Here is a 27,222-nt window from a genome sequence, read left to right on the forward strand (position 1 = left end):
CTGATTTGTGGGACCTTAGAAAAGTTGTCACGACCTCTACACTCAGGAAGATGTTCAGAAGCAACAGATCTCGCGACAGTGCACAGGCGGTCCCCGGCGGGGCCCAAGGTTTGCAGTCTGGAGGTCTGGAGCGCGGGGCCGGCGAACACGGTTTGGGTTTAGGTCTGCGTTTGGGAGCCGCGAGCCGAGCCGCGGGCCTGTGGCGTTCTCGCCGGCCCCGCGGTGTGTGCTGTGTTCTGCTCCAGCGTTAACCCTGATGTGCGACGGCCTGTGTGACCCAGTCCTTCAGCTTGACATACGAGTGTATCTGATTCTGGTTTTCTTTTCAACCCCCAAGGTTCCATCCGCGCTCATTTGCAGAAAATATGTTACTCACCTGAGGGGGTAACACCCTTCGTGCAGATCATCCCAGAACTTTGAGGCTCAGTCCCAGAGGTAGAAGCCATCCCTGCTTCTCACGGCATCACTGCTGCTCTGCCCCGTGACAGGGACTCTAGGATTCCGCGATGCTTTGCTGACCCCTGGTTCTGCCCGTCACCACGTGGAGCCCTGCGCTTGGGCTCCAAGGGTACAGGTTATTTTTTGGTTCATGTGCCTATACTCAGAATTGGAAGTGCAGGCAAAACCCCTGCCTTTCCCAGAAGCCCCTGGGCCCCTGGTATTAGGCAGAAATCACCAGCCCAGATTTCCCACCTTCCAAGGACGCCCCTTTTTGAAGACTTTAACAGCCTCTTCTGCCAGTAGAGTTTCCGTGATCCTATTTGATTTCCCTAACTTTATATTTTGGGGAGCAAGGATTTGGGTTGTCACATCTATTTCTTCCTTCCTGGTTTCTTATGCTGATCAGTCAGACCACTTCCTGGGACAGTCCTGTATTTTAAGGCTCTGGGCCACGTGGGTAGGAAGGCAGTCTCTAGAGTCACCCCACTGTTCTCTCACAGTGGCCTGGACAAGCCTTGTTTAACTTTCAAAGTCTCAAAATGGGGGAAATAATAGTGTCAAACTTAGAATAATGGTGAGAATTAAATCAGCTATCACATACGTAGAACTTAGCTTAGTGCCTGGCGCACAGCGAGCGCCCTGTAAGTCTCCATGTGATTATGCTGTTATTATTAGGCGTCTGTGGCCACAAAAGGCTTCTTTCTAGCTGTTCCCCAGAGCCCTAAGTGCCTGTCGGCCCTTAACTAAGACACATCAGTCAACTCTGTGGAACGAAGGTCGCGCGGGGGTTGACTTGCTCCTGGCAGGTCTCACCAGCAACCTTAATCTCTGCCACCCCAGACCCCTGCACCGAACTGGTCCCACAGCATGGGCACTAATTCTGCTTAGTGAATTGAATGTATTTCAAATGAACTTATGAACACAGAAAATAAGGGGAAGTAAAATATCGAATCCGTACAGAGCAAGGATACAGAAAGAGGGGCGTGAAGTAACAGCATCTCTAAGTCGACAGCAAGAAATTTATCAAAAGCTTTATTTCGAACTGTTTACCATGAAAATGTTAATGGCAAACTCTTATCAATTACTTCTGTAAGTACTGTGATCGTTCCCACATAAGAGGTAAGGAAAGAGACTTAGACTGGGGGAGTCGTTTGCCTCAAACTACACAATTCCTAAGTGGTGGATTTCGCCACAGGCAGTTGGATCCCTGAGCTCAGGGTGCTAACCATCTCCCCCTTCACCTTCACCCGGGATGTGGGTGCATTTTTGCATTTTAAATCAAAAGAAGAGTTTTGCTTTAAAACGGTAGAGGAAATAGATTGAGTAATTGGGGAATGGGTTGAGTATGCGGAGTCTACACTTGAGCTCTGATAGCCAAGTTCATTAGGCTCATCAGCAGCCCGAGTAATCTTCACAGCGCAAAGCTCAGCGTTTTCCTTGGGTGTATCCTCATTATTCGCCGTGCAGTAAACATTCTCTCTTCTTTTTCACTATAAGAGCTACATCATTTTTCAATTTCCACAAGCTGGATTCAAGTAGCTCCCCAAAGTCCTTTAACATTTGTGACTGTTGGTGTACAAATGGTCGAAGCATTTGATCGTCTTCCTAAAAAAATTAAAAAAAAAAAAATGGTAGTAGGCTCACATCATTAGAGTAAAAATTCTGTGTGTACATGGGTGGGGTTAGGGGGTGCCCAGTAAATTCTCCCTTTGGACTAGAAAGCTGCATCCGAATGTTGCTGGTGGAGGCTTGATGTCACCTGGGGGGGTGGGGGGCTTGGTTTCAGGAAGGCTGCCTGACTGGCCCTTCAGTTACTGCCAGTCAGGATAACTGGTGAGATAATCCAAATACTTCGGATCGGAATGGTCTGTGTTCTTGGAACCCTGCAGAAGTCCCGAGGTCGGCAGAGGACCGTGTGGGGCGGGGATTCTCCCATGGGGAGGGGTTGCTGGTCAAGTGTCATGGCATCTCATTTTGGTTTCCTTCCCGGATCATTAGCGACATGCCTGCTCAGGTACTTTTTCCAACATGTTTTCTGACCTGTCTTTTTCTTATTTAAAAAGTAGTCGTTTATATATTCTGGATACTAACCTGCGGTGGTAAATACTACAAATAGAGTCTCCCAGTCTATGGCTTATTTTTTAACTTTGTTTACAATGTCTTTCATCTAACCACTTTTTTTTTTTTTTTTTATCGTGAGACAGACATACAAAAGAGGACCCAACATGCAGGCGTACAGTTAAAGTGGACAACAAACCGCTCAAGAAAGAACTCTGCTCCTTACGCTCCTCCTGGCCTCGCCCGCTCCCCCACCCCCGAAGCAGCCCCTAGCCTGCCTTGTGTGATAATCGTTTTTCTGCCTCCTAGAATGTAGCCCTCAACAGTATATATTTTGCCCGTCTTTTGACCGTTTATGGAATCAGGCTAGATGGCATCTTTGCGACTTGGAGGTTTCAGTCAGCAGTATTGGCAGGTTACAGTGTTTCACAGTACGGCAGGTGCCGTAATTTACCTGCCTTCTGTGGATGTGCGTTAGGATGTGTCCAGTTTTGGGGATATTATGGAAGATGATGTTAAAAACAGCTGGTACAGATATGCAAGGGGTTCTGCACTTTTTTCAGCTGGTCCCTAGTCTGAACCACAGAACAGAAAATGATTTGAGTGACAGTTTTCTCAATTCTCACTAAAATGGTGTATAATTAGTACCATCTTGATCCATAAGAGAAATTAATTCATTACATCCATTGGAGGCCTGAGCGAGGTGGTTCGTAAACTTCAGTTTAAAGTAGCATCACCCGGAGGGCTTTGTAAAGCACGATGACCTGATGACCCGGCTCAGGGGTCTGGGGTGGAGGCCGGGGATTTGCATTTCTAACAAGACCCCAGATGATGCTGAAGCTGCTAGTTGGGGGAGGAGAAGGGGCGGGGGTGGGGGGGGGGGAACCACACTTTGAGAACGTCTGCATCAGGGTGTTTGGGCCAAATTCTCTGCAGAACCAGCTTCCTCTGTGGAGAAGAGCTGAATTGCAGCAGGTGCATCGGCGACTCGTGTTAGGTAGGTGGCGAGCAGTTCAAGTGGTCGCGCCAACGTACACCCCTTTCAGCAGTGCGTGAGAGTTTCTCGTGCTTCGTATTGTCACCAAAACCTGATATTTTCAGACTTACACATTTTTGCCAGCGTGGCAGGTTTATAATAGGATTTCATTGTGGTTTCCGTTAGTGTTTCCCAAACTATTAATGGGATTATGCACTTTTTCGTATCCTTACTGGCCTTTTCCTGTTTTCTTGTTGTGTAAAGTTCCTATTCAAGTCCTGTGACCATTTTTTCTTTTGGGTTATCTGTTTTTTTTTTCTTTTTCTTTTTTTTTGGTTGGTAGTTTTTTATTTTGGACATTGGTGTATCATATAACTTCTTCCATTCCTTTTGACTTTATTTTGGTATCTGGACCAAAGGTTACGATTTTAATATAGGCGAATTTATCAATCTTTTTCATTAAAGCTGGGTGATTTTTGTGTCATGTTTAAGAAATCTTTTCCCCCTGCGAGGTCATGAAGACAGTCGGCTAACTTCTGAGAGCATTAGGGTTTTTACCTTTCACATTTAGGTCTTTAATTCTCACTAACGTTGATTTCTTGGAATAGTTTCAGATAAGGTTCCAAATTCATTTTTCCTCGTTCATATTCTTAATTGCCCTAGCACCATTTATTGAAAAATGCCACACTCATCTGCCTTTCACCTCTGTCATACATTAAGACTCTGTTCCCGAGAGAATCCGTTTCCGGACCATCTGACCCTTTCCTTCTGTTATCTTATCTGTATTTGGGCCAAGACTTTACTGTCTCTAAGAGCATTAAAATAAGCCTGGATATCAGCTAAGACAAGCCTTCCTACCTTGTTTTTGGGTCTTGGTCTCGTCTTGACTTGCCTTTGTTTTGAAATTCCATCTAAATTGTGGAATCATGATGTCAGATTCCATGACACTTGGTTGGAATGACATCGACTCTCGAGGAGACTTGACAGATTCATAATAGCAAATCTTCCAAACCATAGAGACATGGCACGTTTCTCCATTGACTTAGATCTTTAACATCTCTCAAACAAGTTTTAAGTATTTCTCCGTAGACGTACATAGTGTTAAGTTAGGTAAAGGCGTAAGGACATCAGGTCCTCAAATAATGTTTTATTCAATGTCATTGCATTACAATGTTGATGAGATGCTGTAGGAACTCAACTCTTACTTATATCAGTTAGCCTCTGGTAAAACCGGTTTCGTTGTACGTTGTTTCACTTAAAGTCGCAGAACCTATTGATAACATAAGTGAGGACTTACTGTACTTCATATATTTGATGCAGTTATAAATGGTATCTTCTACTAAAATGTCTTCTGCTTGGTGCTGTTATTTTCCAATGCAGTTCATTTTTTAAATATCGATTTTGTATCCAACAACTTTATAATTCTATTTATAGTTTCTTCTGGATTTTCTATTTACATAAATATGTCATCTGGGCATTATAACAGAGGCAGCGTGCTGTCGTGGGGCAGAGTACAGACTGTGGGGCATCCCCGGCTGGGGTTAGAGGTCAGCCCTAGCCGGGCCTCCCTAGAGGTTACTTAACCTCTCTGTGCCTTAGATCCATCAACTGTAAAATAAGGCTACTAATAGGACCTACCTCCTAATGTTGCGAGAAGTGAGTCGGTCACTGTAAAACTCTCAGTGAGAATTATAATTGTACGCTAAACTGCTGATACCTTTTTTTCCTTTCTCATCTTTACACGTTGCATTTCCTGCTTTGCCGTACTGGTTAGAACCTAAAGTGGCTGGTGTCCCTGACCTCTTCCTGATGGGAACGGGAGGCTCTTGGTGATTCGCCAGCGAACATGATGCTTGCTAAGTGTGCCTGTGGAAGGTCGCCTTGATCAGATTAAGAAATGTCTATTTTGTTCCTAGTTTGCTTAGAATTTGTATTATGGCGGGAGGCTGAATTTCGCATACGTTCTTTTCTGTTGACATAATCATGATTTTTCTTATATAATATCTTAATGTGATGAATTATATTTATTTGGTTTTATAACGAGAAACCAAACTTGCATTTCTGGAACATTTCATGTATCATGAAGTGAATGGATATCAGTCCTGCAATAGCGGTGTGCCTGGAACCAGCCAGATGAACACTAAATGAGAAAGCCAAGAGCAAAGATGGATGGAGGCCTGAGAGGACGGAACACTCCCACTGTGTGCTGCGGGCCTCCACCTGCTCTTCTGCGTAAACACACACGCATCCCCAAGCTCAGGAAGCAGTTATATCACATACATAAACTTAATGGAAAGAGATGCCTTTACCCCTCCAGGATTCTGTCACTTACCGGAGGCTTACGACGTCTCAGTTCGAGAAACTTCCCTCTCGCCACGTTCATGCTTTGGTAGAACCCCTTCAGAGCTTTGGCAAATTCTCTGTCGTAGCTGGCTTGCTGAGTGCACACCTGATCCATCTCTCTGGCTGCTGGCGACTGTGCTGATGACTGTGTCATCTCAGGTATCTTCGGGGTACCGGAAGGCTGATGTGCTGAGGTAGAAAGAAAAGATTACATTTATATATTCATCTATGTATTTACCCAGGGGTTTATATATTTATTTACCTTGGTGGCATTCTACTGCATTTATCAGGCACCCTTTTGGACTGCTTTTTTTACGAAACAAGATAATGGATTGACTCATGAAAAAGTTCATTTCTTAGAAAGACCAATACACATCCCAAATATAGCCATTTAGAGAGAAGCTGAACAACCACGTCTGGAGCGGCCTCTCACCTTGCTGACCAGAACCAGTTTTTCCCAGTGATTCTTTGAGAAGCGCATTTTCCTCGCTGAGAGCTCTGTTAATGTTTCTGAGCATTCCCGTCTCCTGTTCTAATCTGAGCAGCTTCAGATCAAGCTCTGACATCTGGGCCGATGCAGTCTACAAAAAATATGTCACTTTAGCCTTTTGCTGGGTTATTTGCATATCCTTTGAGACTGGCGATTTCTACTCCCATGTGAAAAGGAGATGGAACAGGGCGGGGCAGAGTACAGAGTGCTGAGCAGGGTTTAAGACAACCGAGGTACGCAGGAGTAAAGCTAGAAAATGCTCGCGAAGGGGAAGGAACATTGATGATCCCGAAGTAACTGTCATCTGAGATCTTTTTAGTCATTCGTGACGTCCATTTTAACATCCCATAAATGTACACACCTGGCCTGTATCTGTCACTGTGGACATTTTCTTGGTGTCCACCATGATGTGGCCTTCACCTGTGACCAGGAGGTTCGGCTGAGAGCAGCTCAGTTCGGCACAGCCTTCTGGAATGTCAGGGAGACACCATCAAGGAAAGAAACATCTCAGTTTTCCAGCCTGAGCTGTGTGAGGAGATGTTTGACCAGAGTCTCCTGTGGACTAGAACCCAGGGACCAGGGGAAGATGGCTCTTGGCCACTGAGTCAAGGCCCTGACCACCTCCCTCCTCCACCTCTGCACCCCTGGATATACTGACACGGTACTGACTGAAGAATGTGCCATGCACAAGAAAAAGTAACATGGTACCTTGAAGACCCCATAAGTCAACAATGAGAGCATTTGTCTGTAAATAATTCAGAAACTCCTGAGATGCATTTAGAGCTGTAAATTGGACAGACTCTTCGATTTGGGGATTCATAATCTTCCACACAGGCTTGGTATATAAAGTATATGGAAGGTTATAAATTCTGTACCTGAGGAAAGATCAGAAAACAAAATATAAAACCAGGAGGGACACATTTGTAAAGAAAAGGATCAGATGAGCCAAAGAATTAGGGCCTGCATTGGATAGATAGAAAAGATGACCTCTGACGGATCGTCATGATTGCCATCTCCAGCGTCTCAGGGCAGGTGTTCGACATGAATGTCACTACGTGGATAATATTAAATGTCTAACAAAAAGTGAAAAGGATTTTGATAAATAGTTTTTACTTAGTCTAAAATTGAAATTCATTTTCCATTTGAGGCGGCTGTTTTTTGTCCTTCGAAGTCTTTGTTGCATTATCTTTTAATAATATCCTTCTAGCCGAATTAATTTAAACATATCTGGTGCTTCTGACGTGTTGTAATACAGTCTTTTTGTTTCCAAGTGAAAAACAAAACGAGAGTTATTCTACTTAGGTAATGTAGTGTTACTGGATATTTTTTCTGATAATTGAAATTTATGACTCTGTTTGCCTCAGTAGCTTAGAAGGGTCAGTACACCATGACCGTGGTCCACCAGCCCGGAGAGACATGTGGCCTCTCTATTAAACAGGCGGGGAAATAGTCATTTGGGGGTTGAGCAAGCAGAGAAACTTAAGAAAATTTCATGATAAACTCGTTTTTAACGCTCGAGAGAAGAGCCCCTCCCCCGGGCCCACAGGCAGGTGGGGGGCCGGGCCGGTGGTACCCCATCTGGATGCCCCGCTCTGCGTCTTCCTTTAGCCACTTGGCACCAAGGCACCGCACAATGCGAATCTGGAAATCCATCCTCTTGCCCAGCAGCTCCACAGGGTCGATAACCACATCTTCCTCGCCACAGGCTCTAGAAACAGAAGAGGTGAACATTGATCACAGGTTAGCCTGGACCCAAGCAAGTTAGGATTGTGATGTCAAAGGGGGATTATGTAGACTCCTTAAGAAATGGCCAGGTTCGCTGAAGAAGGAAGAATAGGTAAAATGTCCAGCTTGGTCTCTCCGTCATAGCACCTTGTGGAGCTTTTGCTCCCTCCTTGAGCTTGTTTCCTCTTCATAAAGACAGAAAGATCGCATTGGGTGTATGAGGACCCTGGCACCCAGACCAGACCCCCTCCCCCCCCACCACCAGCCTCTGCTTGGAGTTGCCGAGAGACTTGAGCTTTTGTAAAAGCTGCCGAGACCGCCTACAGCCTAAAGAGAGGAAACATGAGATACCCCGAAAGGAGGGTAAAAGGCATTGCAGCAGAGTGACAAAGCCTGTACCCACGGAAGGGTCAGGTGACAGCGTAGAAGGCCAGTTAGGACACAAAGACGCCTCAGTCCCTACCTGGAGAAAAGGAACAAAGGAAAGACCTGAGCCAGGGATGGAGACAGGTGCGCTTTCTGCTTCTGACTCTCAGGCCTCGTCGGCATGAGGAAGACGTGGCCAGGCCATACCTGAGGGTCCCAGGGAGGGCTGCGGGGCAAGGGTCTACAGCACACCTGGCTGCTCTGCTCTGAGGGCCCACCGTTGGGAAGCGACCTAGGTCCTTGGGTCTTGTCCAAGGTTCCCCCTACTCCTGCTGCCTTGCAGGATGTCCTCATTGCTTTTGGTCCCCTGGGCAGTGCTGAGCTGCTTAAATGCTCCTGGGCATGGATTTTAGATACTCGAATCAGCTGATTTGGTTGCCATGGTAAAACTCAGACTCGATGAGGCCAAATCATGAATGAACGAGCTCATGCGTTTGTCTCATGAACGACCTCTTACCTCTTCGAGGTACCAAGCTGACCACGCCCTGCAGGAGGGCTCAGCTTGCTCTGAGTACGGCAAACCCAGACCCAGGCGGAGGGGTGAGGGAAACACCCACCGTCCTGCCGGGGAGCAGGGGGTCACGTGGATGTGCAGCACCGCCTCCTCCAGACCGTCGCAGTTCAGAAACGCCACCTGCTCCTCGAATCTCATGCAGTAGGCAAGCGGCTGGAGCCAGACGTGAGCAGAGCCCACGTGGACGACCTGGACAGGATCCCAGAAGGGGTCGTCTTCCTGAACCACGTGGCTGTCTTCTCCATCTAGAAAGCGCTGGTAAAGTTCCTCCATCAGGAATTTCCTATTGATAAACTTGGCTTTGGACCAAATCCACACCTGGAAACACCAAGGTAGGTCACCAATATTTTATTTCATTTACTACTCTAATAATCCATTCCTATGATTTTTCCCAGCATGCTCCTTCCAATGGGCTGGGTTTGGGGTACCCGAGACCACATAATAGTCTCATCAAACTTAGATGTGCCGAGCTCCTTCGAGGGCAACATCCTCATTCCTGACCCATTACTTCAGCATTGCTTGAATTGCTGGAGCCCAGGAAATGACTTAAGGAGATGACAAAAGAGCTAGAACTCTCCCAGAAGATGTCCACGTCCCAGTCTTCAGAACCTGTGAATGTGTTACCTTACATGGCAAAGGGGGATTAAGGTTGCCCATCACCTGACCTTAAATAGAGGGAGTAGCTTGTATTGTCCAGGTCGGCCCAACATAATCACATGGGCCTTAAATGTGGAAGAGGGAGGCAGAAAAGAGGGTCAGAGAGAAAGAGATGTGAGGAGCAGGGTCAGGGAGATGCCCCGTGGCAGATTCTGAAGATGTGGGAAGATGGCCATGAGCCAAGGAATGCTGGTGACCTCTGAAAAGGCAAGGAAACAGATTCTCTCCGAGCCTCCAGAAAGCAAAACAGTGCGGTCTTCTGTTCTTTGTCTGGTAACGGCAGGCTGTGTTATTCAGATAACCCTTCCACTAAGAATTAAAAAAAAGCTGAATAAAGTGTTATAACTTTAAGTTATAATAATAAACAGTGAAAAACAGAATTACGTGGAAAAAAAGTCTTTAAAAATGAAAAATCTCCATAAAATAAGATCTGATGAGACAGTGGGAAACTGCCAAACCAAACCTGGACGAGTGCCCGGCCACAGAGAGAGACGCAGAATATCGGATCAGCAAAGCTCCTTTGCCTTGAGGTCGTTTGTCAGAAAACAAACGAACAAACGAAAACACATTCGCCGAGGGTTCAGCTCGGAAGGCCTCGTGGGACATGGCACAGAAGTCAAGGCCGACCCCCCAGGTCGGGGGGTCTCACAGGAGCCCTTCCTGCTCCACACTGAGACCCCTGAGAACTACACTGGGAGTGCGAGGTGAGCCAGCATCACACATGCTCCTAGGGACTGAATGCGCCCCCCCCCCCAAACTGAAATGCTGACGCCTACGCCCGGTGTTGGCACCAGGCGGTGGGTCATTAGGGTGCAGCCCTCATGCATGGGATGAGTGTCCTCACGAAGGAGACCCCAGGGAGCTCCCTTGCCCCTTCCCTCATCTGAGGACACAGAAGATGGCCATCTTACGAACTAGGAAGAAGTTTCTCAGTAGACACAGGGCAGCTGGCCCCTTGACCTTGGACTTCTCAGCCTCCAGCCCTGTGAGAAGTGTTTGCTGTGTGAGCCATGCAGTCTTTGGCGTTTTGTTGTGGAAGCCTGAATGGACTAAGACACACGTGTCCCCTTTCCTCTACCCCAGGAGAAGAGGAGGGAACATTCTCAGAGGTTTGGGCTCCGGAATAGCCCGTCCTTGGGTTGTCCCCTGAGGGGTTCATGGCCTGGGAGCCAGTTACGCTTACACGGAGATCTTGGGGGCCCCAGCAAGTGGCAGACACCAGTGCGAAACCCCTCGAACCAAGTGGTGAGTGCCCAGGTCTTCACTACATCACATGAACACGCACATTCATAGTCTTTTCCCTGTGTTTGGCATATGTCACAATTTTAAAAAGCTTTTAAAAACTGATCTTGACCCGGAAAATGTTGGCAACTCGAGGGCCATGAGCAGAAAAGGTAAACCCAGAGGAGCCTCGGTTAGTTGCTCAGTAGAGCAGCACATCATCCAATGACAGCACAGTCCCCAGCGTGGCCAGCCCCTCCTCCAGCCACACGTCCCCTACGAGACTCGCTGACGAGGAGGGGTGCGTGAGCTGAGGACTTGGGAGGGAGCAGCCCGCCCAAAGGTCGCCTGAGAACTCGGGGCGCATCCTCTGCATTTGGCTGGAGGGCTGCCCCAGGAGGTGACATAAGGGACATGAGCAAGGGACACCCAAAGACAGGCCCCGTCCGTCAGGCAGAGGGAGAGGAAAACGGGCCTTAAGTTCCTGAAAAGGACCTTTGGGACGGTGGGCAATCCCGAACACGGGGACAGGTCAGCCGGGGGCTGAGACAGCCTTTTCTAGACTCTTAGCGAAAGTGGGGATTTTCTTAGTGCTTCAGAATGGCTGATTTCCCCGCAACACCCTTCCCTCCCTCCCTCCCTCCCTCCCTCCCTCCCTCCCTCCCTTCTCTCTCTCTCTCTCTCTCTCTCTCTCTCTCTCTCTCTCTCTCTCTCTCTCTCTCTCTCTCTCTCTCTCTCTCTTCCTTCCTCTCTCTCATATGTGCGTGTGCGCACACACACACACACAGACACGCGGACACCGTTATTAGCTAGATAAACGTTCAGGCTCCCTTCTGATGCTAAAGCCTTTGAGTGACGTTAAAAATAAAAAGCGCTAGACGTGGACAGTTAGGAAAGTCCCCAGGACTCACGGCTGCGTGGGAGAAGGACGCTGAAGGGGACACATGGCGGAGGGGCCCCCTCTCCCCTAAGTCCGTCCCCCAGAGTCCCAGCTCACACTTGGAACACAGCTCGGCCCTTCGCGGGGTCTCCACAGTCTGTAGCCAGTGAAACTAACCTTGTCCCCAGGAAAGCTCCTCGGGACGCCTTGTGGAGGCTTGCGCCCGTCCCCAGACACAGCCTCACCTCGTGAGTCCTTTGGTTGGTCACCTTCACCATGACCTCTTTTTGTAGGTCGCAGCCCCTGGAATCCGATGACGCTAAATTCTTCACTTTCAATTCCATTTTAAGTTCCTGGTGGAAGAAACACGTCTCGCTACGTAATTCCGCATTTGTCATCCTGCGGCATCTTTGCCAATTCTTTTTCGTTCTCTCCACGTTCAGACTTTCTAAAAACAAGATGGTCCAGGCCTGGCCCCTTGCGATTCCCACCAGGAAAAATGACGAAGCATCAGAATTCCTCAGCAACATCCGTAACCAGCACCTGTAAGCCTCGCCGGAGTGATGAAGTCTCCTATGAGTTTCCTGGTGACTGGGATCCCGTGTCACCAGGGGCTTCTCGGTGACACAGAAGCCATCAAGGTACCCAGAGAGACCGCCCTGGAGGACAATCCGGGGTGAGATGTTGGTCTGGGGTCCTGGTGGTCCTGGTGGCCGTGGTGGGCCAGAGGCAGAAGGAATGGCCCCTAGTGGCCGGGCTGGGAAGGCCTGGGTGTTGGCCTAGATGCTGTCACTAGCTCACGGGGTCTGGGGCCAAGCACCTCAGCTCTCCAGGCCTCTATGTCTCTGTCTGTGGCATGAAGCCACTTGGGGGCCGTGGGAGTGAAGGGTCCCCCGAGGTCCTTCTTGGACCTGGCGCTATGCCGCTCTCTAGCTCTTACCTTCTTCAGCTCCTCGCTCATTTGATTTGCTTCTGCAACCAGCGGCATCAGCTTGATGTAGTCCTGGAACACGGCCAGGACACTGGGGTCTGCGTTCCCGCCTCCACTGTCCCCAGCACCTAGGAGAAAACCCGAATGTGGGTGCAAGTCAGTCCTTTGTTCTGGGGTCCTTTGCGGCCATGAAGAAACTGACATGCTCATTGGTTCATTCGTTTAGTCAATTATTTAAAAAGGACATAAGTATAAATGGGCGGAAAAGACGCCTTTATTCAAGTAGTTGCTCATCTCAACCCACGTGTGTCGACAGCATCGCGACAGGAGGCTCTCCGCCCCCGGTTGCCATTCTTGGTCTCAGAGTCCTGGACCCAAGGTGGCTCCGGACTGTCCGGAGCGGGGGCCGGGGGGAAGGTGGCTGGAAGAACGTCTGGGCATTCAGCCTGGAGAGGCAGCTGGTGCAGCGGGCAACCTCTTCTTACTTGGATTCCACTGGGGGGTCAGGACGGGGTTGGGGCGGGGGTGGCTCTGAGTAGGGGAGAGCAAAGCCCCTGACAGCTTCGCACTATCACCGTTGGGAACCCTCAGCCCAGGGGTTCACACTGTGCCCTCCGCCCTGAGGTCTCACTGCCCAGAACTGCCCGCAGTCTGCCTTAGCGAGGCTTCACTAGGTGCTGAGCACCTTCAGCCCAGGGTCTGGGGCGTGTTCAACCTCCTTGAGCCACCAGCCCTGGGCTGGGAAGCAGGTGTGCGGTCCGCCTTGTGAATAAACCAATGAATAGACAGAGTATCCTGGTACCAGGCTTGGTAGGGCAGTGCCTTATTTGCTTTGGGCCACAGACATCAGAAAAACAGCAAGGAGGTAAATTTCAAATCAATTCGTTTTGCTAAAATTGGGAGGGGGAGAAACCTCTAGGGTCGGGAGGAGGGGGAGGCTCCTCGGGTGCCTGCGTGTGAAGCCTGCGGACACATCTGACTCAAAACCTCGCGCTGTAATTTCTTCTAGGCCAGAACTGGGCGTGGCTCATCGCCGACTCTCCAGCGCATCAGCAGCTCCAGCTGTTGGGCCCATGCTTCTGGCTTCTGGAGGCGCGGGAAATCCCAGATGCGGCTAGAAGGTGAGTGAGGCGCACAGATCCTGGCCTGCTCTCCCCTGGGAGGGTCCTAATTCCAGGGCATGGAGCTCCTGGAGTCGGAGTGCCCTCAGACAGGACAGAGTGTTCTTGCTGTGCGGGGGCCACTTCAGTTAATCTCATTCATCATCATTCGTTGGACGAATCCTTGCTGAGGGCCCATAGCTATGCAGGGTAATCAGGCTCTGGGGATGCAGAAGTGAGCATGTACCTGTCAACTCTGCTCGCGGGGTCCCCAGAACTTAGAACCACGTCTGGTGCAGAGTAGGAGCTCAATAAATACTTATTGAATGAAAGGAGATATAAACAAATGGATGAACAGAAGAGAAAAAAAAAAATCCCAGTTGGAACTTACATTCTCATATGGAGAAATAGATAAGACTCAAGTAAACAAAGAGTATAATTTTAAAGTGTGATAAATGTTACAAAGGAAATAAAGTGAGAAAGAGTTAACTAGAGGAGTAAAGACATGGGAAGATCTATCTGAGGACGTAGTTGAGCTGAGTGATAAAGGTGAGAATGAGCCAAAGAGGCAGAGAAACAGGAACAGCAAGTGAAAAGGCCCTGAGGCAGAAAAGGGCGTGGCATGTTTGAGAAGCAGAGAGGAGACCCGTCAGGTTCAAGGGGAGGTATCAGTGTGCACCTGGGGTTTCACGGATATAGATAAAGCTATACATATGTGTGGGAGATGTACGTCTGCATGTCGGTATAGATAGAGCAATAGAGCAGTTCGCACACCTAGCACCAGGCCCTGCCTTACAAATGCCATTCCCCACCGGAAGGAATCAGGGCCCCTGGAGAAACGACTGAGTCCAGCGCCGGGACTGAGAACCCACGACATGAACCTGGGGCGTTTTTTTATGCCAGAGAGTAAGCTAGTACTTCGAGAATGAGGAGGATGTGCCAGACGGACGCAGAATCCAGGTGGAAGGACTCCCACCGGCCACGTCTGGGACCACTCGCACGTGAAAATAAATTATGAGAGCAACAGATTTGAATCCATTGAGTGAAACAGGACTCTGTGAGTTCATATTGACATAAATGAATGAATAGATTTTTCAAAAGTAGGAGAGGAAATTTTGTTCTTATGTTTGAAAAATTTCAAGTAAATGCGGAAGAAATGGTGGCACCCAAAAGTCAGTATTGGACAAAAATCATCAGAGTAATTAATCCAAGCGAGAAGACGGAAGGGTGATAAAACCAGCGGCTGAGAGTGTGAGGAGGTCTGGGATATCCGCATTTCAATCTCTCCCCATCGAATATGTATTACTCAGAAAGATAAAATTACTAACTTTAAGTGGAGGAACCTAGCAGTGACCACCTTAACCAAGCAACCACAGTTAACGTCGCCCGTCGTGGACGGCGCGACACCATGTGCCTCCTGACACGGAAGAGCGTCCCCGGAGCGGCGTCCTTGCCCAAAACCCACAACCTCAGTCCAAACGAGAGGAAGCGTCGCAAAGACCCCAGCTAAGGAACGTTATACAGAAACGCTGCTCTTTCTTCCTCGAAAATGTCAAGATCGTAAAAGACGAAGACGGACCGGATGACTCACGTCAGATTCAAGGAGACCGACTAAATGTAACGTGTGGTCCCGGGTTGGACTCTGGACCCAATTTTTTTTTTTTTTATAAAGGACATTATTAAAATGATTAGTTAAATATGAGTAAAATCCATAGATTAAATAATAGTCTTATAGTAATGTTAACTTTCTGATTTTGATCGCCGTGCTGTAGTTTTGTAAGAGAACGACCTTTTCCTTAGGAAATATACAATGAAGTGTTTAGGGATAAAAGAGCGTCACGTCTGCAACTTATTCTCAAAGAGTTCGGAAAAAAATTACATATATACCTGTATCTCTACAGACACATAAAATAAAACAAATGTAGTAAAATGTTAAAATGGAAATTTCGAGTGAAGCGTGTATGAGAGTTCTATGCATTGCTCTTGAAACTTTTCTGTACGTTTCAAGAAATTGTTTCAAAATTAAGAATTGCCCACAAACGCTGGCTTCCCTGCCACAGCAGGGGGCTCCCGGGGCCAGGGGACAAGTTTGCGCGCTTGAGCACTGAGGGAGGACAGGCTGGCTGAGAACTCTGACTTCCTGGGGGAGATGCAGCGGGGACTGTGCCCAGGGCGAGAGCCTCATGATGAGCACAGAAAGGTCTCACGGGCAAAGAAAGAACTATCAAGAAAAATCATCCAAAGCAGGGAAGTAAGGTAAAAGGATGCCGCCTGTCCTTTAAATGTCATCACAGGGCCTCGAGGCAGGATCCTCTGACACCCCAGGGCAATGTACCATCATGTCCAGCAATCGCCTCTTACCCAGAGCTTCACTTTCCATGGTTTCCATTAGCCACAGTCAACTGTGGTCTGAAAATACTAACTGAAGAATCCCAGAAACAATTTCTCAGTTGTAAATTGAGCACGATTCTGAGCTGCTGAGCTGCGTGATGAGATCTGGAGCTGGCCCGCCCTGCCTCTCCTGGGGCGGGCGTGAAAACTCCCTTTGTCCAGGTGTCCCCGCTGCATGTGGCACCTGCCCTCAGTCACTTAGCAGCTACCTCGGACATCTTTGACATGTAAATCATCTTTTAATGCTCTATGCATTGTACTTTGACACAATAACAGGTTGTTTTCTTAAGGAACACAGGGGAGCACACAGTGAGAGTAGCGGCTGTCAGAGGGGCCCGCAGAGAATGGCAGCCGGCAGGCCCGGGGGCTGCTCACCCAGCTTGTCCACGCTCACTCCCTCCGCAGCTGCTCTCTCCAGCTGGAAAAAGTCGTAGTCGAACCTGCTCAAGTCCTCGCCGCCTCGCTCCCAAGGAAACCCGATGTAGAGGTAGGTGCTGCTGGACCCCAAGATAATGCGGTCCTGGGGAGGAGATGGTCAGCTCAGAGGGAGGACGTGGCCCTCGGATGAGGGGTGAGGGCAGCCTGCTCCCGGAGGGCCGGGGCCCCTGCCCGGCCCCGCTGTGGGCGGAGACCCGTAAACGCGGAGGGTCGGGGTGGCGTCTCGCTGTCCCGTGCATGCTTTCATTGATTTCTTCTTTATTCCACGCCGAGCGCCAATTGTCCATCAGGCACTGGGGATCGGCGGGGACCAAACGGACCAGCCCGGCCCGTCCAGGATTTTACAGACTCCTCCCAGGGTAACACCCTGTGAGGGACGTGTGAAGGACAGAGTGCCAAGGGGGGCCTGGCTCTCTCTGGGGGTGAGCGGAGTCCTCCTCCAAGGGTGCTGATTGAGGGGAAACTTCAAGGATGGGAAGTTTCACGAGGCAGGGAACAGAGCCCCAAAGGTCAGTGTGACCCGGGGAAATGCGTGCAGGGCAGTGAGGCCAGGGGAGGCAGGGGGAGGGGACAGACACCTCACACAGGCGTTCCGAAAGGGGGGCGACCGGAGGATTGCAGCAGGTGTGGCCTGTCCAGCTCTCCCGTGTAAAAGGCCCTCTGTAGCTCCAATCTCAAGGGTCCAAACGTTAGAGCTTGCCGGGGCTTGGTGCTCATCTAGCTGGCCCCTCTGTTTGTAAGTGAGGTGTCAGCTCTCCTGGCTCCACAGCTGTGACATGTCATTATTGTGCTACCACAGCAGAGGGACTAAAGGCAGGTACCCCCCAGCCCCGCGCAGCCCCCACTCCAGCACCCTCTCTGGGCGGCCTTAGGAAATCCTGTGGGCTTGCAGGAAAGTTTACCAAATGCTGCAGCTTCGTCTTGGTGGCGATGGGCACCCCGTTAACGACGACCTTGCATGTGCCATGTGGAGTGACCGTCACTCTACCATCTGAATTCGTGAAGGAAGCGTGTTTATCCGAAATTCTAAAAAGACAAGAATTTGTCTCAGTGAGCCAAAGAGTTGTGATTTTCACGAACGGTTTAGGTCGTCCGTCCCATCTGCACGCCGAAGTAGGATCGCCAGCTGCTGGGGTGGCAGGAAGCATCCGTGGGGCTCCCGCGTGCTGTGGCCCTCGGTGGGCGGGACGGAGAAGTGGGCGCAGAGGGGCCCGGCACCCAGAGTGGGAGACAACCAAGCGGTCCTTGTATCGGCCGAGCGCCAAGAGCTGCGAGACAGGGGCTGAGGTCACCGGGGTCAGAGCTGGAGGCTGGGACACTCCCTGGGTGGAGGGACTGAGTGGAGACAAGTGAGAAGAAAAGAAAAATGTTTCAGAGGCTCCGGAAGGTGCTACGAGCCTTTACAGGGAGGTCGAGATCTATTCCTGGGTCTTCATTATTACAAATCCAGACTTTATCTAAGATTTGAGATTGCATATCAGAGCTGTCAGATTGTCTGCCCCCAGGTCATCTGTGTGCCTTGAATGATCTAGACTGTTCTAGAACGTTCCTGGACTCCTTGGCTGTCATGGAATGTTCTGGATGTTGTGATGCATGTCCGTCCATAGCCCTTGTTTACGTGGGGCCCAAGGATCCTGTGGGAGAGTTCATCCACTTACCCCTGAGTGTTAGACTGGGGGTCCCCACGGGAAGTGCCTGACAGGGAGATGAGGGGAGCCCCCTAGAAGAATCAGGAGAAAGGGCCAAGAAGCTGGTGGTGCAGGGTGAGGCGGCACCAACCAGCCCCTCAGTCAGGACTGACGCCCACCCCACACGCCGCCCCCCAGCACACAGGGCCCATGTGCTCAGGGGGTTTGGGGGTGGGGGCTGAGGGGCCGGGATGGTCAGTAAGGCCTCGCTGTGTAAGAGCTGATAGCTGAGCAAGCCTATTGGCTGGAAACCTGTGGGCAGTCAGGACACAGCAGTCCTGGAAGGAGGAGAGGCTGCCCCGGAGCAGGGGCCCCCCGAGTAGAGAGGCCACGAAGGTGGGAGACGGCTCTGCACTTATGAAACCCGCCACAGGGCTCCACAGGGGCTCCTTGGGGAGGGGATCATCTCGAAGTCTGGGCTTCCCGTTAATCCAGCAGCAAGGGCTCCAGACACGGTGATCTGCAGATGCTTTTGGCAGTGACCATGAGAGACCTGCCGTGTGCCTGTCCTTTAACTCTCTTCATTTCCGGGACAGATCTACTGCTGTCTGTTTATAGTCCAGCAACTGACTTTCCCTTTTCTCCCAAGATCAGAGCCAAGGAGTCAAAGCGAAAGAAGCAGGAGGGATTTTGGTGAGAGCAGGAAAGCCCCGAGCCTTCCCGAAGCTTCCGTAAGTGCCAGAGAGGGTGGCTGAGGAAGGGCTGGTATTTCGTGTTCTTGGTTGTCCAGCAAAGTTCTCTAATGCTGGACAAAGAGCGTTTGTGAAAACTTACCCCAGACCTTGAAGAGTGATGGCATTTGAAGCAGCTCGGCCAGCGTCACATGAGCCTGAAAAGAATTAGGATAACTTGGTTTCAAAAATTTTCTGGATCTGACCTTAAGTGGGCATGTCTGATGTTTGGGAGGTGCCGTTTTCTTTCCAATAGGATCGCGTGAAGGGAATTCTCCACTGGGATTTTTCATCATAATGGTACTTGGACATCACCTTGGCTTACAGATAATTGTTTTACTTTCTGCCTTTTTTGTGGGATTCTTGACCTTTTCAAAGTTTCACCTCTTCATAGTAATTCTGGAGGAAGAGCTGTTGAGTCCGAGCCTTATGAGATGCCCTGAAGCCTGGTCTGTGAGGCTCTGTTTCTGTCCAGTGACTGACCCTGAGGACAAGGCCAAGAGCGCCACCTGGACCTCCTGTCCCCCTCTGCCGTCCACACGAGCCCCCTCCTGTCTTGGGCGCTCTCAGGGCTAGGGCAGGGAAAGCGAGCTGTTACCACGACACAGTGCCATTCTCCAGTGGTTGGATGGATGAATAGAACGTGGCACGGAGCATGCGAGGGAGCCTGGTTCAGCCTCAAAATAAGGAAGGAAGTCTTGGCACGCGCTACAACGTGGATGAACCTTGAGGACATACATTATGCTAGGTGAAGTATGCCAGGTACAAGAGACAAATACTGTATGATTCCTCTTGTATGAGGTACCTGGGATAGTCAAAATCACAGAGACAGGAAGAAGGATGGGGGTGGCCAGGGGCTGGGGGAGGGGGCGTGGGGAGTCACTGTTTGATGGGGACAGAATTTCAGTTGGGAAAGATGAAAAAAAGTCATGAAGACATCGGGGGTGAATAATGTGAATATACTTATGCCACTGAACTATATACCTAAAAATGGTTGTCATGGTGAATTTTATGTTTTACAAATTTTACCACAATAAGAAAAAAAAAGAGAGAGAGAGAGAGAGAGACTCTCTCATGGGGCAAGACGCACGAGCAGGACCAGAGCACGTGGAGGCAAGTACCGGCCTGGAGGAAGTGCTTGAGGACCCCGGTGAGCTGCGGGTCCTCGTTGACGTTGAGGAGGTGCGGGAAGGTCTTCATCATCTGCCGCTCCTGGAGGAAACACGGAGAGCATTCCTGTCGCCAGCCCGGGGCCGGCAGGCTCAGGAGAGAAGCCTTCCTTCCCCCCGCCCGGCCCCCCACTTCCCATCAACGCCTTGGTCTGTGCATCCCGTCCAATCAGCTGGCGAAGCAAACCCGGAGAGGAAAGCCGAGGGGGGCTGGGGGCTTCGCCGATAGCAGGGGTGAGACCCTGGGCGGGTTAGCGGTCAGGGGCCTGGCTCATCGGGTCAGGGCTGTCCCGAAGCGCAGCCAGTTTCTGACTCTGTCCTTCTTCCCAGCGGCCCTTGCCTTAGCCCCTCCGCTCTGACTTCTACCCCCACCATTTCTTCAGGCTCCAGGTGTCCCCAGGTGTCCCCACTCGGTCTCCCCACCTGAGTGATCCTTCCCCGGTCTCCACTTAACTTGCTACCCAAATCTCGTGTCGCCAAGACGTGGGGGCCTAGCTCGCTGACAGGCAGATGCCGAAGGCAATGGCCTGTCACGTTACCCTCTCCTGGCCACCTGAACGCGCGCCATTCTTTAATGCGGCATTGATCCGCATTGCACTTGTCGCGGGCTGTGGAACAGGACTGGAATAAACTATTCAGGCACAAGGAAAGCTTTAAAATCTAGAAATTCCAATAAAAGAGTAAAGAGGATAAGAATCGTTCCCGTTTTACTGCCCGTGAGAACACGAAATCCTGTGTACCCTGGATCCGGCCTGACCTGGCGACCCGCTACGTAGACTGCTACTTTAATGGCACCTCCTTGCTGTGCCCATTGCTCTAGAATCCTCGGACGCTGACCCGACCCGGCCTCCCACCCTACTGCTGGGCTCACGTCTATTCTAGGGTTCATGAGCCTTTCAGAAGCCAGGCTGGACCCCCCCCCCCCGACTCCACCATCACTCCCAAAGTGTTCCAAGACTGGCTCACGACTTGGGGGTTCGCTCAGAGCCCTGCGGCTTTGGGGAGCAAGGTCGCGGTGGGGATGCGGTGTGGATGGGAGGCAGAGTGGCATCTCCCTGACCCGTCTATGGAATTCACATCCCAGCCCATCTATGATCCGGAATCGGCAGGGAAGGCCAGGATGGATACCATGGCTCAGGGTACCACACCCGGCCCCCAGAGGACAAATCAGATTCCTCACATTCTCCCCAAACTCTCCTGAGCAACAGCCTTGAACTCTGTCCTCAGTCTCATCATCAACACGCACCCAGATCTCTCTGCTGCCTTCCCTTTCACACCCTGCCCTGACTCTGCCAAGAATATTATTGCAAGTCATATGTCACATTTCGCATACTGCACATGTGGTGAGGAGAACCTGACCCCCGTCACCCACCCGACCGCACGCCGCCTGCCCAGGCCGTCGGCCTCCACAGGTGCAGGCGATGGATCTCACCTGGGCGATGGGTCTCACCTGGGCGATGGGTCTCACCTGGGCGACGGCCGCGTAGTGCTGCTGCCACTCCTCCCGAGCCTGCTCCAGCTGGTGCGCCCAGGTCAGCTGATCAGTGCGCAGCCCGTGCTCTGCAGGGAGGGAGGGGTTTTAGCAGCAGGTAGTTGGCCTCAAAGGTGAGGCTGCAGGAAGCCTCAGCTCCGTTCTAGATGGGGCCGTGGGGCGCTCGGCGGGAGCGGGGGCACGGACCGCACCGACGCGTGAAGAAGGGATCACTCGGTGAGTTCTACAGAGCGTGACCGCCTTCCAATTCATAGGAGACTAGAGCAAAAAGGGCCTCACGGGGAGGCGGGAGGCTCCATGTTCTGTTTCGCGTCGGTGTGGGTGAGCGAGAGCGTTTTGTGCGACACCATGGTTATAGGACATTCCTCTATGGCAGGGGCGTTCAGGAAGAACGGTTTATCCTACGTTGTTTTTCACAAATTCTGTGCCTTTGCTTGTGAATAATGGAAATGAGATGCTATATGTAGGTCGAGCGTGTGCAGATTTTAGTGGTACAGAGAGACCTGTGGCCAAGCACAGCCATGCCTAGACCAGGAGGTGGCTTTGATGGAGCTAAATAAAGTCTTTGTGAGTCGGGGCGCCGGGACTCGGGGCTGTGCCAGGTGGGGCCGACCTGCCCGCTGAGACAACGTGGAGGCCGCGGAGGCCGCGTGGGGGCGGGGGGTGCTCGCGGGCCCGGTTTGGGTCGGTAGTGCCGCTCAGGGTTGGGGGGGAGGCGGGGTGAGGGCAGGATGGTGACTCTGCTGGCTCAAGTAGCGCTGTTTCAATGCCGGACACTTTTACGAATTCTACTTCGTTACATATTTTGCTTTTTTTATCCATCTCATTCTAAATTAGTAATGGGCACGAGATTACATGTACCTCCACGCTGCCTTCACCAGCAGTGGCGGTTTTGCTAATTGCGTAGGGGAGTCACCTGGGCACTTTAAGGATCGATTCGTTGGTCTGGGCAGGGCCTGGTCACCAGGTGACTCTAATGTGTGGCCAGGGCGGAGCATCTTCGAATACCCTGCCGCTGATGCTTTTTGAGCTTCAGACATCACTTAACTGTGTGAGGCCATCAGAGTGAACATTAACGGCCACTGTCCAACTCTGGTGAGGAAAATGCCCCAGGAGAAACAATGGCCTCGAAATAAAAATGGCAAGATAATGAGACTAAAATGACAATTTAAAAAGAGCAGGGACATAATTTCTTACAATCGCATGTGTATCTACATTTATCTCAAAGGGATTTCTTCCAAGGTCAGGGCCAAGATGTCCTGGACAAGGCCCCTCGGGTGCCCCTGGCCTGCGCCGGGCTCCGCTCAGACTGGCCAGGTGCCCGCCCCAGGCCGCATGCTGGTCCCTCCTCCAGCTCTCAGCCCTCTGGCTCGGACTCAGGGTTGACTCCTGACTCAGTTTACCTGCCGTCCTGGAGTGTCCACCCCCGAGCAGCAGTTTGCTGTTCTCGGCATTCGACTCTTTCGTCAGCGTGGAGGTGTTGACCACGGCCTTGTTCCGGATCTTTTTAGCCCTGTTATGTGCAGAGATGGGAGACACACTCAGGCCTGGAACTCCCTGCAGTGGGACAGCTGGCCAGAGGCTGGGCATGCCCTTGTCTCCAACAGTCAAAATGGGAGCCTTTCACCCTGACATGCTTCCAGGTTCTACCCTGTGAAGATCCAGTAAACCTTTAAGGGATGCCCGTGGTTCAAATAAACAAAAGTAGCTCAGCCAAGGTCCAGCCCCTGACCTGTCCTGGGCTCTCAACACGCTCGGCCAGTTGGGCTCAGTTAATGAAAACGATCTATTCAGTCGCTGCAGCTACTGTGGTAACTCAGACCCTGGGGCGCCAGTGCACCAGGCTAAGAGGGGTTAGAGGTCATCACGTTCACTGCCGGCTCGTGCTGCCAGAGAAAATATGGGACGCCCCCAAATATTGCACAGGCTGCACCTATGTTGAAACATCACTGGCTGTTTATCTGAAATTCTGGGCATCTTGTATTTTTATTTGCAAATCTGGCAACCTGACTCCTTTCACTGGGGACCTGCGTGTTTACAAACTTGCCCCAGGTCACACAGTCGGTGGCAGATCTGGGACCGGAGCCCAGGATTTCTGGGTGCAATTTTCTCTTTCCTCTGCATCACACAGTCTCTCAGGTAAAGACGGCCAACAACGGATTTGCATTTGATAAGCGGAGAGCGAACAAGTGTTCTTGATATTACAAAAGATAAAATTTGACCTAAAGTTCTTGGTTTGTGGTGCCAATGCTGGGAGGAGATGTTTAATTGTGTAAAATAATATTGAGGCTGCACGGTAAAGAATGAGAATGCACGGATTTGTCAATAAAATGCACGGGGCTCCTTCCCCAAGGAGAGGGCAAAGGGGAAACCGGAGGAGGGGCGCGTGCTCGGTGGCGTAATAACTCATGTTTTTTGAGCATCAACCACGTGCTGGGCAGAACTCTGCCAGGAAGGGTTCGTGTGTGGTCCCTTGGCCCCCTCACTGCGAGGCAGTGGGTAGGGAGGGAGGTTCAGGTCCCATAGCTGATGGGGCCAGGTTCTGTCCCGCGGGCCAGCCTGTAGAGCCGATGAGTGACAGGCAGGCCGATAAGTTTCATTTCACGAGCCAGCTCCGGCTGCCCGGTATGCAGGCCCGAGAATTCCAAGTCCCCGTCCGGACCCGGCGCTGCAGGAGGGATTCTCAGTGTCTGCTGTGTGGACGGGAAGGAGTGGTAGCCGCAGCAGGGGGTTTGGCCTCTGGTTAGAGGCTCCTTCTTCCCCTCCCCTTTCTTACAAGGGTCAGGAGAGGCGGGGCCCAGGTGCCTGCCTTGGAAAGCAGGAAGTGGCTCGGCCACAGCCTCTGGCTAGGGCTGACTCTGTGGGCCTGTTTCCCAGGCCAGTCAGCGGGGAAGGGACCCGGCAGTGACAGCCCCTCCCCGGGAAGAGAGACCTGTGAACTACGGGCCTCCTCCGGAGGGTCTGGTCTGCCCAGGAGGGAAAGGAGGACCAGCAGGGGGAAGCCGCAGAGCAGGTGGCTGGGCACCAGCCTCGGGAGCTGCCGCTAACACGCTCGTCTCCACCTGTCATTGGTACAGAAACCGCCTGCCTGCCACTGTTCCCTACTGTCCCATGTGACACGAGGAATCTGTGGATGGCTGTGCTCTTTGGCGGAACCGGCAGGGAGACAGGCACCCAGTCCCATTAGGACCGGCGCCATGTTCCTCCCGCCGGTCTGAGCCCGCGGCTCTTCCCCCATCCGCCACCGGAGTGACAATGGCGGGCACAGGGGCCCTGAGTTGCCAGTTCTTTCTCCTCTGTTTCATTTCCTCTCATGCTTCCCTCGCCAATCATTCTGTTCTGCCTTCTCCTGGACCCATCCCACCCAATGCCACCTGTATCAAGGGCACTGGAAGAGTTTGCCAGATCTAGAACCTGGAACCCTATGGATAATACATTTTCATAAACGTACCTTTCAGCATATCTCAGCGTGGATAATGTTTCCTCATAGCAGATGTCAGCTGGACTTATGGCCGCTATCTGTAAGAAATATCCCTTTTAGTTTTCATGTCTTACATAGGGGTTTATTGTTGATCTTATACAGCTGGCATTCACAGAGCATCTGTAATTTACAGTATTATTCAAATTTTACATCTCAGGAAACTGAGGCTGAGAGAAAAATAACATGCCCAAGGTCACCCAGATAATAACTGGCAGAGCTGGGACTTGAACCAGCCCCAACTACCTGGAACACCTGTGCCCCAGACCCCTCAGTCCCCTGCACTTGGCACTGAGTCCCCAGCGGGCTTGCTCAGGGCTTAAATGACAGCTGAATGTTGGCAGTGCAGAGACCAGTAAAACTGGCTCCTGACCGGGGGGCCACTTGTACAGTCTCAAGTCTGGCTATCAACTTTGGATGAATGGCCTAGCATTCGAGTGAGAAAACAAACTTTTTGATCAGGTGGAGGTGGGCAGGCCCGCCGAGGGTGAACAGGAGGGAATGTCACTGCCTACCTGGTGGCACAGGAGTCTGGTGGAAAATCCTGTGTCTTTGTGTAGCTTCGCAGCTTTCAAAACTTGTTCCCTTCTATCAGCTCCCTTAATCACCACAGCAATACAGATGTTCCTCAGCTTGCGATGGGGTTAATCCCCATAAACCCATCGTAAGTTGAAACTATCCTAAGTCAGAAATGCAGTTAATACACCTAAGCAACCGAACCCCTAGCTTCTCCTTGCCGACCTTACACACGCTCAGGTCACTTGCATTAGCCTACAGCTGGGCGATTATCTTGAGTCTCATCTCAAGAGTAAATGCCTTCCTCCTCCTCTTCCCACCAGACATGCATGGGTGTTTTGTAGACATGAGAGGGTGTGAGCACAAAACACGGCATCCAGAAAGCGCTGGCAAAACAGCCCACTGTAAACGGTACCGGTGGATGCTGTGATCTGGCTGCCGGAGCTGAGGCTTGCCGCCCGGCCGCACGAGAGAGAGCATAGCACAGATCACTAGCCTGGGGACGGGTCAAGGTCCATAATTCAAGGTATGGTTTCTACTTAATGCGTATTGCTGTTGCACCATCTTAAAGTGGAAAAATTGTTAGGTCGAACTATTGTAAGTTGGGGATCGTCTGTATTTTCAAGTGGGTGTTGTTATGTCCACTTTAGAAAGAAAGAAAATGAGATTTTAAGGTAAATATGCTGGAACTGCAGTTGGAGCCGTAGAGACTCTGGAGCTTGGACGTTGGCTTTGTAATTTCTCTTTTTTATTTGCCTCTTGAGATGACCAATGACCACCCCGACCTCCTGCCCACCACATTGTTTTTGTTAAGGGCCTTGTCCGCAGAGCTGGCGGTCACCCCTCTCAGGTGACGGGTGATGCTCACAGCTGCTCAGACCCGTTAGATTCTGTAGCCTCTCATCAGAGGGCATCTTTGGGCCACTTTTATTTCAGGTTCTTTGGGGAATGTCCCCTTGAGGCCCACAGGTACTGACAACCAGAACAATTTTAAAAGAAAATACTTCAAAATAGGCGAGATTAAATGATAAAGGATGTATGTGATTGGAGAGCAGAGCGTGCAACAGGCTCCTGCAGGGAGCACTTCTGTCCAGGGCGGCAGACCGGAGGCCGGTACAGGGTGGAGGGAGACTCTGCCTAGTTTCGTCTCTTCTTGCACCCAAAGCTGAAGAGCAAAGAGCTCTAATTTCAAGAGGTCCCACGTGTTACCCACTTGGCCAACATTCAGCAATGAGAGTCGGGAGTCTTTGCTGAGGCGACATGATTCAGCCGCTCTGCAGAGTGAGCACCTGCCTAGCATCTCACACAGTCAAACCGATTTCTAGTCTCGCCGTGAAATAACTGCTGATTTAGAATATAACTGTTATTTTTTAAAACGGTATTAGCTTTTTTTCCCCTGATAATAAAAGTAATATATGTTCCTTGTAGAGAACCCGAAAACTACAGAAAAGAATAAATTAAAAATCAAAATTAGCAACGTAGAAAGTTTCTTCGAACACCGCAGTAGAACTCCAGGAGTCATGAGGCAGTGAGTAAGAATGTGCCATGTAAATGCAAAGGGCTACTTTAGTGGAACGTGGAGAACGGTTTTAATTATAGCCCAATGGGCCCAAGAGC

The 27,222-nt window shown here is 50.9% G+C and overlaps 1 protein-coding gene and 1 long non-coding RNA gene across 8 annotated transcripts; one reads left to right on the top strand and one right to left on the bottom strand.

The window, feature by feature from the left end:
• Positions 1–1,455: 1,455 nt before the first annotated feature.
• Positions 1,456–23,273, bottom strand: LOC107517090 (kinesin-like protein KIF28P). Of its 2 annotated transcripts, none has more exons than XM_036235375.1 (15): positions 23,015–23,273; positions 21,588–21,679; positions 20,072–20,162; positions 19,054–19,108; positions 17,494–17,617; positions 16,529–16,673; positions 12,672–12,790; positions 11,977–12,084; positions 9,017–9,291; positions 7,882–8,016; positions 7,017–7,183; positions 6,670–6,773; positions 6,252–6,399; positions 5,808–6,007; positions 1,456–2,046 (listed from the first exon to the last, which is right to left on the bottom strand). In XM_036235375.1, the coding sequence occupies exons 1-15, from the start codon at positions 23,199–23,201 to the stop codon at positions 1,894–1,896; spliced, it is 2,103 nt and encodes a 700-aa protein (XP_036091268.1). In that variant the 5' UTR covers positions 23,202–23,273; the 3' UTR covers positions 1,456–1,893. The 2 variants fall into 2 exon arrangements, with proteins under 2 accessions (XP_036091268.1, XP_036091267.1); XM_036235374.1 differs by having other exon boundaries at positions 6,670–6,776.
• LOC107517092 lies at positions 9,323–19,712 on the top strand. 6 transcript variants are annotated; one of them, XR_004955389.1, is made up of 5 exons: positions 9,323–10,334; positions 10,714–10,875; positions 12,175–12,372; positions 13,672–13,783; positions 16,444–19,712. It is a non-coding gene; the product is annotated as an uncharacterized LOC107517092 (long non-coding RNA). The 6 variants fall into 6 exon arrangements; XR_004955386.1 differs by lacking the exons at positions 9,323–10,334; positions 10,714–10,875 and adding an exon at positions 10,901–11,382 and having other exon boundaries at positions 16,444–16,640; positions 16,865–19,712; XR_004955390.1 differs by lacking the exons at positions 9,323–10,334; positions 10,714–10,875 and adding an exon at positions 10,901–11,382 and having other exon boundaries at positions 16,444–16,640; positions 18,869–19,712.
• Positions 23,274–27,222: the final 3,949 nt, after the last annotated feature.

Source organism: Rousettus aegyptiacus, unplaced genomic scaffold (assembly GCF_014176215.1).
Source record: "Rousettus aegyptiacus isolate mRouAeg1 unplaced genomic scaffold, mRouAeg1.p scaffold_m13_p_18, whole genome shotgun sequence".
In the NCBI taxonomy this organism is placed as follows: domain Eukaryota; kingdom Metazoa; phylum Chordata; class Mammalia; order Chiroptera; family Pteropodidae; genus Rousettus; species Rousettus aegyptiacus.

Bases quoted from the DNA above. Each gene is read 5' to 3' on its own strand.
- LOC107517090 (XM_036235374.1), bottom strand. From the start codon at position 23,201: ATGCCCAGCCTCTGGCCAGCTGTCCCACTGCAGGGAGTTCCAGGCCTG. The intron at 19,109-20,071 runs GTACTTGCCTCC...AATTCTTTTCAG, and splicing joins CAAGCACTTCCTCCAGGCCG to GCTCATGTGACGCTGGCCGA. The intron at 6,008-6,251 runs GTGAGAGGCCGC...TTTCTACCTCAG, and splicing joins AACTGGTTCTGGTCAGCAAG to CACATCAGCCTTCCGGTACC.